Raw genomic sequence first — 16,883 nt, 5'->3', positions numbered from 1 at the left:
ATGGCACACACCTGAGCAAGCAGGCACTGACTAGGCGATTGGCTGGGTACCACGCGCAGAACATATAGAAATAGCCAAGATTCCACCCCATCTACAGAGCTCATAGTCAGCAGGCACTAGATGTGCTTTACCCAGCATCTACAGAGTGCACAGCCATCGCAGGCACGATGTGTTGCACGGTGCTTTAGAATGGGAAAGCTCTTTTGTTTTTCCCCAGGGTTGGGCAGTTACCTCTGGCTCCAAGCATTAATAGGGAGAAACAACACAGCTGAATGGATAGTGTCTTCATCTAAGCAGGAGCCAGCCATAGCCTGCAGGGGCCTGCTTCTCCCCACCGACTTCTCCGGCTGGGCCTCTCCTCATCTCCCACTCATTTTCTAGTAGCTTATGGTGTTGACCATCCCTCCTGTGGCCATGTCAGAAGTATGCACAGAGCCAGGGCTGCGGGCATGTTTGAGTTCAGCCATCTTCTACAGGCTCATATGGTGACCTAGTTAACAATGCCTTTCCCTCCAGCCACAGACTCTGCAGTTGTAAAATGAGATTACTGCTTCTTGGAATGGTCTTGGCACATGCTAGAGCATCCCTACACAGTGCCTGGCACGGAGGTGCCTCACCTGCATTTCCTTGCTTCTTCACAGTCCATCTTCACATTTGCAAAGTGACCCTTTTGCTAACCCTACTGCTTAGGGACAGTACTGTACATCCACCTCTTTTGGGGGCCACTCCATACTTTATCCTCCTATATTTTTAACTGTGACCTCATTAAACACACATAATGCTATCTATGAAAAGATTCATGTCTCCCCTTAAAATAATTCATAATTCTGTTTGATAGGATTCACTGACATCGATGCATGGTTTCCTCGTAATTGATGCCTTGATTAATGGAAATATTTGTAAAGCTTCTATCATGAAGCCTTTGCTGGCTTATCCTTAATTATAATCAGCTGCTAATGTGGCAACTGTGCGTGTCAATTTGCCCAGATTTCAGGGACTGCGTTTCGTAACTACAGAGAAGACAGCTCAGCAGCTGTCGTTTCTCGAGCCTTGCATTAATCTGTCGTCTGCCAGCTTGAAGTTCTGACTCCTTTTGGCAAGAACTGAAATCTCATTCTCTTTCCTGTTCCTGTCTTTTTCCTTATCTTTTTACCCTTTTTCTTTGAAGAGACAGGACCTCAGGCACACCAGACTGCAGTCACACAGTAGCCCGAAGCCTACAAGCCTCGCCCTGAACTCACAGGCACAGTCCTGCCTCGGTCTCTCAAGTGTAGTATTACAGGCTTATGCCACCACGCCTGGCCTTCCCCCTCTGCCCTTCCCCTGCCTTCTCCTGCCCAGCTTGAACTCATGGGATGACTTATCTGGGGAGAAACAGGCTCATTGTTGTTTGGCGTTAACTGAGCTACGTAGATGAATGAGTAGTAAAGCATTTTGGCCTCAGCAGAGGTGATAAACTAAGTCAAGGTGAGAGCTCCAGCCTTGAGACATGAATGACGCTCCTGTTCTGCAGAGAAAATGTAAAGCCCCTTAGTCACTGGAAACCAACTGCAGCATAAGTCCCCCCAGCACTAAGTTACAAAGCAAAGCAGGGCACCAAATGAGAGCGCGTGCCCAGTGTTTAACCTTTATGGTGTATGCTTTCATTTCATTTTCATCAGTCCCGAGCTGGGGTGATCCTTCACGAGCCACGTGGAAAAGGGGAGGCTCAGCCATACTGGATGCTTTGGCAAAGCTCATGTGGCTTCTAAAGGGCACACTCTGTCCTCAGACTTCACATTGAGAGCTCGTGTGTGTGTGTGTGTGTGTGTGTGTGTGTGTGTGTGTGTGTGTGTGTGTATTCTTTCCTCTCTCACTAGAAACAAAGTTAAGAAAAGTGCTTAGTGATACAGGAAGCCCCAGTGGAGAGAAAGGGTTCAGCTTCGTCTCACTTGAGTTCATGGAGGAGAAAAGAGAAGACTTACTTCAAGCCTGGATAGACAGTGGTGGCAGGGTTAGTGCATGGAGTACATGTCTCATCAGGACAGGACGTCTTGCAATCTTCAAACTGCAACTCCCAGTAAGAAATTCATTTTACACCTTCAGTATCCTGCATGTGTGCATGCAGCCACAGGCTGACACAAAGGCTTCCTGAGCTGATGTTTTAAACACATGCCGTATATATTGAAACATGCTAGCCTGTAACACAGAATGAGGTTTTGCTCTTAACCTTGCTTGCAAAAACACAGGGCAAGGATGTCTCTGTGGTCATCACAGTGAAATGATAGCCACGGATACTAAGGGTGAAAGGATGTGAGTTCAGGACCCACAGGGATTCTGAGGCTTTTTTGAAGATGCTCTCTATGTGTCACTTTAGGTTTTCGGAAGGCAGTGTGTAGGAGGGGAAGTTGATAATAATTAAAAGTTTGGGGAATAGAAGAGGTGAGACATGCTTCCAACTGTTTCCTGCATTCTCACGGGAAGATCTGTTTATTTGGAAAATTCTGTTCATGATTCTGTTCACCTCACTCTCTTTGAAGGAAAATGATGCTCTTGCTCTATGAAGAAGGCCTCCGAGTAGTCATCCACACCTCCAACCTCATCCGGGAAGACTGGCACCAGAAAACGCAAGGGTTCGTAGGAACATGACTGCAGGCAGTCGTTAGCGCTGGGAGAGGGCAAATGTTTCTCTTTCTGTGTTTCTATTTAATGTGCATGTACATAGAAAAGAGGCATACCAGAAATAGTTACAGTGTTTTGTTTGTTTGTTTGTTTGTTTATTTATTTATTTATTTATTTTGCAGTGCAAAGCAAGTGCTCTACCTGAGCCACACCCCCTTCCCACAATACCCTGCTACCCCCCTACTCCCCAGCCTCCCTCCCACCCTCTTGAGGTAGCCAGTGTTAACAGCTTGCTGTAAAGTCATTCATAGTTATCACTGGGACACAGGAATCCTTACATGCAGGTGTTTTGTAAAATATACTTATTAAAGTCTCTTTCATTGCTTGCAAATTTCACATATGCATATAATGAGTTGGATTATTTCCGGTTTGTTTGTTTGTTTGTTTATCAAATCTAGTCTGTCCGTCTACTCCCCACCACTTTTCCTTTTTGATATGCTCTTTTTTTTTAAAGGCCCGAGTTCACTGAGTGCCATCTGCATGTGCACGGGAGGAGGACCAGGGTAGATGGGAGGGCAGGGTAGAAAACTGGGTTTTGATTTGTTTAATCATTGTGTGGGTGTTTGTGTGTAAGTATGGGCACGTGTGCCACCATGCACATATGGAGATCAGACGACAGCCTAGAGTGTCAGTCCCCGACTTCACCCTTGTTGAGACAGTATCTCTCGTTTGCTGCTGCTGTGAACACCAGGCTAGCTGGCCCACAGTTTCTGGAGAATCTCCTGTCTCCACCTCCCATCTTGCCAGAGGAGCACTGGGTTTATGGACGTGAGTTTTTGCGCCTGGTGTTGGATGAAGTCTGAAGATACAAAGTCAGGTCCTCACACTTGGACAAGTGCTGTAACCACTCTGTCATCTCGCAGCCTAAGGGTTTGTTCTTAAGAGGAGTTTTTAGGGATGCGTCCAACGCAAGGTCAGCTACTTCTTTCCTCCTTGGTGAATAGCTTTAATATTCTTTCTCTGAACCCATTTCTGTACATCTCTGCCTTCTTGGGAGAGAACTGACTACCAGCTTTCTCTGTCAGAAGTCATGAAGCCGTATTAATATAGCTGCACTTCAGGATCCCAGGGTGTTCTGCTGCCGCCCTCCCCTCTTCACATCTCACTCTGGCCTAGGCCACGCTAGAGCTCCTGTAGATGTCTTACTCTGACAAGCCCCAGAGCCTTAGCGACCTCCTAGGTTGAGCTGAAATAAGGAGCCTTCCCGCTCAGCCTCTGCTTTGGCCTTAGTGTGGGCTCAGAGTTTCCCGTGTTCCTCTTAAACTGTGCTTCTCCGAGTAGTGTTACTCCTGCAGGCATGAGGAGGCTCTGCCCTGTCTCTAAAAAGCCTTGGCCACAGGACTTGCTCCTCTCTGCCATCACATCCCCTGCCCCTAACTACCAGCCCCCGCACCCACCACACACACACACACACACACACATCTTGCTTTTCTTTAGATATAATCTTTCATGTAACTCATGCTGGCTGGGAAAATGACTGTATAGCTATGTAGCCCAAGCTGGTCTCGAACTCTTGATCTATTTGCTTTGCCTTCTAAGTGCTGGCTAACAGGACTCTCTTGATCTGCTGAGTCTTGTCCATTCTGCCCCTCTGCTTGGTAAGAGTTTAAGGCAAGCCTCTCTGAGCTGCTGATTGGGCCTGGGGACTCATATACAGCCCCATCAGCAAAGGACATGAGGTGTAGCTAAGTGTGTTCTTAGTGAAACAGGGATTATGAAACTCAACAGATTTATGAGCACCACTAGTGCTCCTTTTGGAGTTAGGAACTTGAACTCAAGGGTAACAGTGCTTCCTGAGGATCCTCAAGTGATCGCCATGAGAGAGGGCCTGAAAAGTAGGCTGGTACTTTTATTCTTTAAAGAAATCTAAAAGTGCATTAACTGGGTTGTATAGTTCATATAGTTCAAACTCAAAGTCAGAAGATATGACATTTCCCTCCTGCTTTCCTCTCCCAGCCCCTAGCATAGGTCCCTGATGTGGTTTGCCTGCTCTCGAGTCTCTCTGGTACTTTACTGTTTCATGTTGTAATGTATCCTCAAAAGGGGATCCAATACCCTCCTCTGACCTTTGCAGGCCCTGCACATACATGGTATATACACACACACACACACACACACACACACACGCATGCAAATGTGCTCATACACATAAAAGTGTTTAAGCAAGCAAGCCTTTTTTAAAAATTTATTTATTTATTAATTCATTCATATTACATCTCAAGTGCTATCCCATCCTTTGCATCCTCCCATTCCTCCTTCTCTCCCACTTTCACCCTATTCCCCTTCCCTATGACTGTGACTGAGGGGAACCTCCTCCCCCTGAATATGATGCTAGGGTATCAAGTCTCTTCTTAGTAGCCTGTTATCTTTCTCCTGGGTGCCACTGGGCCTCCCCATCAAGGGGATGTGGTCAAATATAGGGCATCAGAGTTCATGTGAAAATCAGTTCCCACTCTTCACTCAACTATGGAGAATGACCTGTCCCTTGGCTAGATCTGGGTAGGGGTTCAATGTTTACTGCACGTATTATCCTTGGTTGGTGCCATAGTTTGTGCAGAACCCCTTAGCCCAGATCTGCCCGTCATAATGTTCTACTTGTAGGTTTCTAGGACCCTCTGGATCCTTCTATTTCCCCATTCTCCCATACTTCTCTCACCTAGAGTCCCAAAAGAATGTCCTCACATCCATCCCATTTTCCTGGTAGGTGAAGACTTTCATGGGATACATCCCTTGGGCTAGTGTCTAGTTATAAGTAAGTATATACCATTTGAGTCTTTCTGCTTCTGGGTTAACTCACTCATTATGATCATTTCTAGTTCAATACATTTGTCCGCAAATTTCAGGAATTCCTTTAAAGGCACTTTTCATGTACAGTCTCCCTTTATCAGTGGCCTGCCTTGCTCATACTCATTCCCTACTGTGCAGATGTTCCAGCTCTCCTTCTTGGGTTCTGGAGGTGGCTCAGCAGTTAAGGGCACTGGCTGCTTTTGCAGAAGAGCCAGGTTGATTCCTAGCAGTGGCACCAGGCAGCTGCCAACTGTCTGTAACTCCAATTCCAAGGAATCCAATGTCCTTTTCTGGCTTCTGTGGGCACCTGCATGCATGTAATACACATGCCTATACTCAGGCATACACCACACACACACACACATACACACACACACATACACACACACACACACACAACACACACACACACAAAACCAAATAAATATAATTTCAAATTATTTGCCCCACTATAGTGTTTTCATATCCTTTCACAAAGTATTAAAGACGCTTCATTTCTAGTACTGTAGTTTAGGAAGGTATTTCCTGTCATGATCCTCATCCAGAAGGTGTCTGTGTGAACCTTTGGCCTTAGCCTTAGAGGTTATCAGTGAGAGGCTACCTCACACATCTAGACCAGCTGGTCACTTTACACCAGAGGCACCGAAAGCCCCAGAGAAAGTCATAGGCCTGCCTGCTACGGCAAAGCCAGCTAGAAGCAGATGAGGTCCAGATGTGGGCTCCAGCCTTAGCCAGGCCTGTCCCTGCTATGCTGAGTTCCCTCTCAGATAAGCGGGGGGCCGTGAAGTGTCCCTCTGCTGGGAAGGCAGAGACTTCACGCAGACAGCAGAGTTCCTGTTGAGCCTGGAGCCCACCAGCTTCCTTGGAGAGCAGCTGTGTAAAAGAACTGGGCCATTTCTGCTTGGGTTTGGTGGTAGAACTACAGATGCAGAAGGGAAAGACGGTGGCGGCAGATGCCGTCTGGGGTCTGGCCTAACCTTGCCTCTTACGGCTCCTCGCAATAGTCCTGTGAGGCTGAACTCTTAACCTGCTTCTCGAGACTCAAAGCCACACTTTTTGTAATCTACCTGTGTCACGCTGTGTTGTATCTGTCGGGTTTAGATATGGTTAGTTCCCATTTGTAGGCATGTTGTAGAAGTTAGGACAAATGCATTCTTTCTCCGGGGAAAAGGAGTTGAGACGAAAGACTGACTTCTCACTGTTGAGGACTTAGCTGCTTGTGGCTCCTGTTCAATGTGTTACATACTCATTCTAGGCACGAGAAAGTATAAGATAAAAATATCTCAAACCACTACAGAAAGTACATTATAAAAAGAGTTTTCTTATCAAAAATAAGCTTGCATATATATTTCTCTTGGTATAGATAGCTTTTGGTTCTTAATTTAGCTAAAGAGCCATACTGATAAGGACATGGTTTTACATGAAGAGATAGCATTCAGAAATAATCTTGTGATGGGGAGTTTTTAGATCAGTGTGATCAGATCTCTTTCCTCCTGCCAGAAATCACTCCGTAAAGACAGTGGCAAGAACTCAACTCCTGCTGCGGTAAATGCATAATCGGTACAGAGGTATTGTTACAGTGAGAGTTCCTAAGCATTAAAGGTCATTTTTTCCCCCTTCCAGGATATGGTTGAGCCCTTTGTACCCACGAATTGACCAGGGAAACCACACATCTGGGGAGTCAAGCACCCATTTTAAAGCAGACCTCATCAGCTATTTGACGGCCTACCATGATCCCAATCTCCAGGAGTGGATAGACATCATCCAAGAGCACGATCTCTCGGAAACCAAGTATGTGCCCCGCCCCTACACGCCCACTGTGGGAGGCCGGAAGGGGCTGCTGGCTGGCAAGCCATGCAAGTCCCGGAAGGCAGGAGTGGGCTGGGTGTGTGACTGCACTGATGAGAAGGTGATGGGGTGAGAGCCAATCTGATCACACTGCGTCTGTTGGTTCATGGGCATCAAGGTGGGAGTGGGCCTTAAGCCTCACACTGAGTGGCTCTGGAATTGCTGGGTTCTTTGCCTGGAACCTTACTGCAGGTTTTAACTGGTTGACTAAATATGAACTTTAAAGTAGCAATCACTGTGAAGGAGGCATGGACCTAAAAGGAATTGGCTCCTTGAGCTCTTCCGCTATGTTAGTTTCTGTGTGTATTCTGTGGGCTTGGGCTGTCAAAACACAACTTTGCATATTATTTTATTGTATTTTACTTTATTTAGTGTTTACCTTATTGGCTCAACTCCTGGACGCTTTCAAGGAAGTCACAAAGATAACTGGGGACATTTTAGGCTTAGGAAGGTAACAACATTTTTATTATTTTAGCACTTAAAATAATCTAATGTGTGTTCTTTTCCTTTTTCAATTTATAATGGGTACCCATTCCCAAACTCAAATCCCAACCTGTGATATGCAAGCCTTGACTTATTCCTCAGCCTGCCTCTTGCCATCTCTGACGTGGAGAGAACTGTGTCAAGTAGTGAGTGTAGAATAGAGTGTTCTGTAAGCAGGGGCACTTGTGAACTAGTGGGTCCAGCCTAGGTAGTAAAATGCATTTGTGTGATCACAAATCCTGCACATTGAGTAGCACCTGTAGTTTTTAAGCCGCTTCTCATCACAGCTCATGCTGCGTCACAGCTTAGTTCCAGGGCAAGCAGGCAGGTTAGAAATGCCTGTGTGCTCTGAGGTGGGATAGCACAGGGCTTGCCTCAGATCTTGAAGTTTCTCAGGCTTAGCCCATGGTAGAGACTGGGTCTGGGAGTTATCCGTTCAGTTCTGTTTCCTACAGCATGGTGCAGCCCATGGAAATTAAGAATGTGTGTGTGTGTGTGTGTGTGTGTGTGTGTGTGTGTGTGTGTGTGTGTGTGTGTGAATAGTAATGCCTAAGCAGTGGGAAGGAAGGCAATACATATTAAAGTAAACAAAACATCAGTTAGGGTATGAGTCCCTCTGGGGCAGGAGCTGTCTGCATTCTTCTTGATGTTCACTGCCTCTGGATAGTATATGTTCACGTGGATAAAATTTCCAAACACTTCCTCATTCTTCCCTAGTTGGCATGAGTGTCAGGGCAGGAATACAGATTAACCTTCTGCAGTGCTTTAGATGGTTCATATGTGTATGTAAACATCCCTTTTATATTAGGCACACTGGAGGCCGAGGATTTGTTTATGCTTCTACCTGCTCCCTCAGGCCCCGGCGTCTGCCAGGCGATGGCCTACCACCTCACAGCTGTGCCCAGCCCTGGAGTGCAGTGCTGAGGCAAGAGCTGGAAGCTCTGATCAAGGGAGCAAGCCGGAATGCACGGTGGTTTCATCATGTCAGTTTACTTTAGATATATTAGACAATTGTGAATTCAGGCTGGATATAATTTTGCTATTTCTGCTTAAGATAGTCCTTCAAAAATATTTTATTCTGCTTTTGTTTTTAATGCGAATCAAGATTTTTGGAAAGAGACTTTTCCTGTTCATAAAATGAGTTTTTAAAAAAAAAAAACATGCTTTTAGTATTTAAAAAGTAGGTTTAAAGAAAAAAAGCTATCTGCAAGCATAATGTTGATGGCTGATATTTTCAGGGTTTCCTTGTAAGTTAGGCATTCCAAATGCCCAACCCATGTTTTTAGGTATCAGGGCATTCCCCTTATTATTGTCACCATGGTGACTGTCACACTCGCTTTTCTTTTGGAGCAGCTTCTACAGGCGCATGCCCCATCTGTACCCAAAGGCGAGTGCTGGCCCATCGTGGGTCAGTTTTCAAGCATCGGCTCCTTGGGGCCTGATGAATCGAAGTGGTTGTGCTCGGAGTTTAAAGAGAGCTTGCTGGCACTGAGAGAGGACAGGACTCCAGCAAGAAGTGCAGTTCCTCTTCATCTGGTGAGCCCTCTTGCTCCTTGACATAGTCCATAATCCAGAAGAGTTAAGAAACAGCCTTTCTTACCATAGTGCTTGACTCTGATTTGTGCCCTGGTGCTGCCCTGGGTGAGGGGTTCGGGTTGTTCGGGAGCCTTGGTACAGCCACAGACTTGCTGTGCTTTTCCCATCCTTTTAAGTTGTCAAGCCAAGGGAAGAAATGCCAGGTATGCTACTGCAGCAGAATTATAAGCTCTGTTAATTATGCAGAGATCTGTAAATTAATGATTAATTTTCCATTTAATTCAGTATTAATTTGGCATTTCAGAGGGAAAAACATTTAAATTAAAGCGTACTTTGTCACCAGTTATTTACATGCTTCCTGTAGCTTAGTTACCACTTTAGTTATTTTTCAGTAAGATGGGGATTTTCTTTTAATTTAAGATAATTTCTTTCTAAATCTTGTAGTTTAACACTTTTCATTAAAATTTCCATTTTCTTAAAAACTAGTCGACATTCCTTTCTTTCAACAGTCATGCCAAGTTGTATTGTTTTTCTGTTTTCTTGTTTATTTTTAGATCTATCCTTCTGTGGAAAATGTGCGGACCAGCTTAGAAGGCTACCCTGGTAACTGCTGGGGACTCTGCTGTGGTTTCTCTGAGGTTTCCCAAAATGCCTTGGGGCATGTTTTGTTTGTTTGTTTTCTTTTGTCTTCTCACTAGAATCTGTTAGAAGGGTAGATGCTTTTCTCTTATTCACCTGAAGCTAATGAGGCAGCCATATTGAGTTCTGCAGTGTTCCAGAGAAGAGGAGTTTGGGCACACTGTTCCCCCTCGTAGTACCTCCTGCAGTGGTTTTCCTCAGTTTTACTAACAGGGCATCTAGGATGTTGGTTGTCAAGACAAGATGTCCCATTACAGTGAGCTCCCCTGACGCCCACCGCTGCCTTGACAGCTTGGTTCACATCCTTCCTCCGCCCGTGGCTGAGGTTCTACATAGCTTCCGCATTTGCCTCCCAGACACAGACACATCTCAGGCCTGGAGTCCGTGACTGCAGTTTCCTTTTGTGTAACTCCGTTGATATTCTATTCTTCGGGAGCTTCACCTGCAAATTTTAGATCTTAGTTTCTAAAATTCTCTCAACTTTATTCTTCCTTTCTCTTTTTCCACTGCTGAGCACTGAACTTTTAACAAAAGCACCCTCTATAGTGTCATCAGGTTATTAACAAAAGCCCCCAGAGAGTATGCCTCAGGAAGAAACTTAAGTCTGATTGGCATTCGCAACTGGCTGGCAGCAGAACGCACTACATTATGACTAATTTTGCTCATTTATTGCTTATGAAATTAGATGTGACCTTGCCAAAAGAATCTCAGCAAAGTTCAGAGTCTATTTGCCATTTGTTGCTTTTAAATGGCAAAATAAAATTACTTCACTTTGACTCTGGGACATGGGCAGTTTTTCTTTCTGTACTTCTAATAGGCTAGATCTATTCAAAGTACACTTTTAATGGGAGAGAACCGTGGTAATTTCAATGAAGCAATTTTATAAGTGGTTCTAAAATGGAATATGTTTTAGCTATTTGCAGTAGGAGGCAGGACATACTTTATTGGACATTGGAGTTGGTTAAAGCCCTCTCTGCACATCGATTATTGTTGAGAAGTTCCAAAGTGTGTTTGGGAAGTCAGTGATAAATCTACAATGGATTTTTTTAACATAAAAAAAAAAGGCTGATATATTTGATGAACATTTCAGTTGTTTTCTCATCTGCCAAGTCTAAAAGAACCTCCTCTGCCCGCCTGTTTGGAAATGGCAGAGTATAAAAGCGAAGTAGGCAGGACTGGGTTTGTCACTCACTGTCTTGCCAGATGTCCTGCCTGGACAAAGACCTAGTGATGTTTTGCATACCTGCCTATGGTTGTAAAACAGCCCAGATTCTTTCTCTGTTTTTTTCCTAGTATTTCAAAACTGTGCAGATATTAGTCTCACTGACTAATTAAGTAATACCTTTTCTTTTCCGAGAGTGAACTGTTTATATGTGTCTTTTCCCAGAGAAAAGAAGCCCATAAAGAGAATCTACCTAATTTGAGTTGTGGTAGTGTAGGCCTCTGATCCCAGCTGCTCTGGAGATGGAAGCAGGAGGATCACAAATTCAAGGCCAACCTGGCCTACAGAGTGAGATCCAGGCCAGCCTAGGCAACTTCATGAGGCCATTTAAGAAAAGGAAAGAGAGAGAGAGAGAGAGAGAGAGAGAGAGAGAGAGTGTGTGTGTGTGTGTGTGTGTGTGTGTGTTGGGCGGGGGAGTAATAGCACAGTGGTAGGGCCCTTGCATAGCCATATGAGTCTCATACCAAGACACAACCACAAACATAGAGGAGATGATGTGCCTAATGTAAGCATAGGTGCTTATTTTCAATGAAGTATCACTTAAGATGAAATAACGGAAGCAGTTGTTTTTCTTTTACCTTTTCACTATTTATAGTGATTTTCTTCTTAATGAAGATGCCTTAAATTATATTTCATTAGTTTTGTTTGTTTTCTTTTCCTTCTTTGAAAGCTGGGGGCTCTCTTCCTTATGGCATCCAGACAGCTGAAAAACAGACGTGGCTGCACTCCTACTTCCAGTAAGTCATTGGTCCTTGATGCTGCTCTTATTTCGTTAGGAACAAGAGTGTTGCGTCAGCCTGTTCTTTAAAAAAAAGAAAAAAAAAAAAGCACCTTATATAATACAGCTATATTCTTTCATCTGCATATGTTAGTGATAGAAATAATTTAAAACAAGGTTTTGAAAAACTTTCAGAATAGGTTTTTAATACCAGAGTAAAATTTATCTCTGTGGCGTTTCTATTTAAATACTGGCAGGCAAAGAAAAAGATAAATAAGAGATGGTGTTGGGTAGTTTATGGTTTACATAAGCCGCACTTAGCTCACTTTGCTGACGCATGCATCATAACCACCCTGACCATGGTAGGCAGAGCCCACCTACTTCCTGTAGTGAGGCTAGAGCTCATGCCTCTGTTGCCAGGATAGGGATGGTGTTTGGTGTGCCAGCAGAGCTTAGTAGGTGAGGACAGACAAGAAAAGAAAGGCTTGTCCTTTTCCTCTTCCAGCTGTAGCTCTTGCTTGTGCCGAACGTTCTAGACCAACCCTGGTGTCTTACTCACTTCAGAGGTGGCTTATTAGCCGTGCAGCCAGAAAGAGGGTAGGAGTCTATTTGCTGAAATTCCTATCGGCCTGTGGCATGTCTGTCATGTTTTCTCCCACAGGGCACATTATGTTGAGCTCCTGTTAGTTTGAGATTCCTAGGTTCACTTAGATGAAGAAAATGGTGACAAACTGCCTGTCAGCTTGAGGGATCATCCTCTTCCAAGACAGAATCACTGCCTCATGACAGAGGCCATTGTGCCTTGGACCTTAGTCCTAAAATGTTGGGAGCCCAGAAGCAACACTCAAGGCCAAAACGAAAGCATTTGTGAATTCTCTTCCTGCCTTCTTAGCAGTCACCTGTCATGCGCTGTATTTCACTCACTTTGTTTCACTGGAGAAGCTTCTTACACATTCAGTACTGTGTAAGCTTCCTGCTTCCAAGAGCTCACGACCCAGCCACAGACCTGTGTACATGTGCAAAAACACAAAAGAAACCAGTGTGGTGCACGTGTGCACGCATGTGTGTATAGTGTATGAAAGGACAAGAAGCCCTATGTCCACAGAGTGTGATGCTTCTGTGCCTAGTGCTGAGTTCCCTTTTTTGACATCCTGACTTTTCAGAATGACTGTGTGCTCTTCTGTTGTCTGAACAGAGTTTCATCAGCCACCACAGTGACAGACCGTGCTCCTGCTGTCCTTTCAGATAGGCCGATGCCTTTTGTGCAGTTCCCTAGCATAAGACCTTTGTCTGCCTTGAATTATTTTCTAACTTGTGGTTTGTGTCTGTCCTGTCACTAGCAAGTGGTCAGCAGAGACATCCGGCCGAAGCAACGCCATGCCACATATTAAGACGTACATGAGGCCCTCTCCAAACTTCAGTAAACTGGCTTGGTTCCTTGTCACAAGGTAAAGGGGCCTCATATGTCTCATGGGAGGTCTTGTAACAACTGCTCTGAAATGGAGTGGAGTCCTGAAAAGTGTTCTGTGATATGTGCCATTCGTTTCAGCCTGCTCTGACACTGGGCCTTAAAGGAGGCCTGAAACTGGTGTCTCATTGACTATGTGGTCGTTGCCGGAGTTTTCTCCTCTATCTAGATATATATAACATTTGCATAAACTTTAGATTTGCTTCTTTTCCTATACTGTGGTAGTACTAACAGTGATTAAGCAAATTGAAATTTAGGGTAAATACAAAAGAAACATAAAATGTTAAAATTGACACCTTTTTTCTTTTATTAGTGTCTCTTTAGATACTTAAAACTTGAGCAATGAAACCTCTTATGTTCCCTTTTAAAAACATCTTTATTATGATAAGTTCACATACCATAAAATCTGTGCATTAAAGTCTGCAATTTAACAATTTAAACATACTCGCAGAATTGTACAACCATCACCAGAACCTAATTTTAGAATATTTTAATCGCCCCATAAGGAACTCCATACCCACTGACATTTTGCACTTTCCCTCTCTCTCTGGTGTCTCTCTCTAGTCTCTCTCTCTCTCTCTCTCTCTCTCTCTCTCTCTCTCTCTCTCTCTCTCTCTCTCTCTCTCTCTCAGAATAAATTGCTTTGCCCTTTGGAAAATATAGCTGTGACTAGAACTCGCTATAGTTAGAACCCCACCACTGGGCATCTCTTTGTTATTCAGTAACCTAATTGATGTCAATCACAACTAATTAAAATATCACAGGGTGGGATTGGTGCTTTGAGAATGAAACGGTACCCAAGAACACACTGCTAAACAAAAGAACTGTATCACTTTTTATGGCTAACATTTGTGCCTCGTTCAGGTAAGAAACACTGACCCAAAGAGATGGTTGATAAACATGATGACAGAGGGGCATGATAAAGGCTTTTGCAGCCTCAGAGCATAATGGGAAAACATACTTTTGAGTTCTAAATTTAAGCATTCAGGATATGTTTCTGTTGTATAGCAGTTATATGAACTTGGGGGATTTATTTAATCTGTTTGTTTCCTAATCTATAAAAAGGAAAAGGTATTGGCTACATCTGGGGCTGCTGTGAGCGCTAAGAGGGGTGACAGACTGGGTACCTGGAATGGAACAGGTCCTCAGTGTGGTGGCAGTGACTGTGCATGCTGGAAGTGGCCGTACACTGTGAATAGACACGCGTGCAGGCAGAGTACTCATGTGCGTTGATTCTGTTCGTTAATGAATGTCTGCTCTCCCTCCTAGCATTGGCCACCGTTGAGCAGCTTTCTGCCTTCGTAATGGTCTCCTCAGCTTTGACAACCAACCTACACTTGTGTAGAGGCCAAGCTATCCTCCTCTTTACAGCTTCACATTATTCAGCCTATATTTCTTTTCTTTTCTGTATTTATTTTGTTGAAACAAGGTCTCATAATATAGTTCACACTGGCCTCAAACTCTCGGTGATCCTCCCAAGTGCTGCGATTACAGACATGAGCCGTCTGTCTGTCTGTCTGTCTGTGTGTCTGTGTGTACACATATATCACACAGAGTCTCATTGTGTAGCTCTTGCTGCCCTGGAACTGGCTCAGAGCTCAGAGATAACTACCTACCTCTCTCTCCTGAGTGCTGCGATTAAAGGTGTGTGCTAACACTCTCAGCATGTGTTGAGACACAGACTACAACGTTTCTTCATTAGGGAAGTCTAGTGAGCCTACCTATAGGATCTATTTGAGTTGTTGTGAATGATAATTAAATAGAATATGTTCCCTATTGTTCACAGGGGCACTAAGAAATGCCCTGTTTTTTCAATATCTTCACTACCTACTTGGTTGAGAGGATGAAGTGCCCATCGGGACCTCATAATCATCAGATAATTATTCTCTCCGTTTTCAGGCACTATCTGGAAGGCAAGAAACAAAGTATTCTAGTATGAGTTTTCATTTAAGGTGTAATAGGGTAAGCAAGACCAGTAGTATGAGAGAGAGGGAGGCAAGGGTTAGGGGAGAGACAGAGGCAGAGAGAGAGAGAGAGAGAGAGAGAGAGAGAGAGAGAGAGAGAGAGAGAGGGGGGAGAGAATATCTGATCAGGCCTACAGCAAGTGAGGAGATGTGTTTGGAGCATGTCTGAAGGGGTCAGAGAAAGTGCCCATGGGAGGCGAAGTTTAAGCTGACGGTGATTGGGGTGAGTGCACCAGCCCTACAAAGGAAGAGCATAGCGGCCAAAGGGAACAGCTCCAAAAGGCTGTCAAGCTGGAGAAAGTGTGGGATGGGAGCTGTCCCTGTGCTGATACACAGAGCTGAGCCAGACAACAGGAGGTCCTGAAGTGACATCATCTGATAAGTATGTTGAAAGCTAGGTCAGGCTGCTGAATGGAGAGTGGGTGGTTAGGAGAGTGGATGTGGGCAGCTGAGTCAGGCCGCTACAGAGCCTGATAGAAGCAAGCCAGCAGGGGGTTGGGGGGTAGGTGGGGAAGACTCTGGGTAGAGCCCACTTCAAAATCTCCTTCAAGGAAACAGGTCAGCATGGTGGGATACACACAGGTCTAGAGCTAAGCAGAACCAAGATCTGCCTAGACAACTCGGTGCATAGTAGGTTAGGAGCGAAGTCTCAGAGATGACGCCTCAGCCAGGAATATGGCTTGTAGGTAGAAGGACTGCGCCGTTGGCATCATTATAGACACTTGAGAAATGAGGAGATGGCTACAGGAGGATGGCATATTTGATTGCAGGGCTAGCTCACTGGTAAAGCCCTTGCATGGCATATATGAGGCACACGTAAAAGTAAACCTGATTGCATCCTTACTGTAGTGAGGCCTTCAGGGGGATTGTTCGTCCTCCACAGAGGTGTTGAGGTTTGGTGGTGGTGGTAATTTTTGGTGACGACGTTTCAGTTTGGTTTGGTTCTCTCTTGTGCTCATCATTGATACCATAAGGCTTTGTGACTTTTCTGGGAGCGAGTAGAGCAGGCTGGTGCTTGATGCAGAGGAGCATCCAGGAAATACACATCAAGAGGACTTCTCATAGCCTGGCCCAGTGACCTGTACTTGTAAGCTCAGTCCTTAAGGCCTAAGGCAGCAGGATCACCATGAGGTCAAGACTAGCCTAGCTATAAGGCAAGACCCCGTCTCAAAAAAGCCGAAGGAGGTGAGGTTTTCTATGTGTTCTGTTGCCAGTCAAGCCACCTGTCCTGGTTGTGTGCAATAACCTTCCTTCTACATTAAAAAGGATTGGTTAACCATTCACTCCGGACATCGTCCTCAGCCAATTCTCTGGTTTATCTGTCGATTTATTGCTAAGTGCTGGGAATACAATAATAAACAACCATTGGCCTGATTCTAGTAGAGGGAGTTACGTAAAAAGCAAACAAGTTTGTTCACACAGTCAAGTGGGGATAGTGCGATGGAGAAAGATGAGGTAGAATGGTAATGTGGGGACACTGACCTTTGTTTGAAGTCTCAAGGCAGATGCAGTTCAGGCAGCCTCCCGACACATGTGCAGTCCGTTTACTTCCCTGAG

At 44.7% G+C, this 16,883-nt stretch overlaps 1 protein-coding gene across 5 annotated transcripts in view; it reads left to right on the top strand.

Moving 5' to 3' along the window:
- Window positions 1–16,883, top strand: part of TDP1 (tyrosyl-DNA phosphodiesterase 1) — a 76,129-nt gene that overhangs the window by 18,342 nt on the left and 40,904 nt on the right. For 4 of the 5 annotated variants that reach the window (XM_084792020.1, XM_084792019.1, XM_084792021.1 and 1 more), the window contains exons 7-13: window positions 2,520–2,612; window positions 7,072–7,239; window positions 7,669–7,747; window positions 9,133–9,315; window positions 9,870–9,918; window positions 11,847–11,913; window positions 13,235–13,342. In XM_084792020.1, coding sequence (XP_084648146.1) covers window positions 2,520–2,612; window positions 7,072–7,239; window positions 7,669–7,747; window positions 9,133–9,315; window positions 9,870–9,918; window positions 11,847–11,913; window positions 13,235–13,342 — 747 coding nt within the window. The remainder of the gene's footprint in view (window positions 1–2,519; window positions 2,613–7,071; window positions 7,240–7,668; window positions 7,748–9,132; window positions 9,316–9,869; window positions 9,919–11,846; window positions 11,914–13,234; window positions 13,343–16,883) is intronic. The other variant, XM_084792022.1, reaches the window with a different exon arrangement.

The sequence above is a fragment of the Acomys minous genome (genome assembly GCF_964271855.1).
Source record: "Acomys minous genome assembly, chromosome: 8".
NCBI classification, from domain to species: Eukaryota; Metazoa; Chordata; class Mammalia; order Rodentia; family Muridae; genus Acomys; species Acomys minous.
The sequence above is the reverse complement of the archived record's forward strand: the minus strand, read 5'-3'. Positions and strand labels throughout refer to the sequence as shown.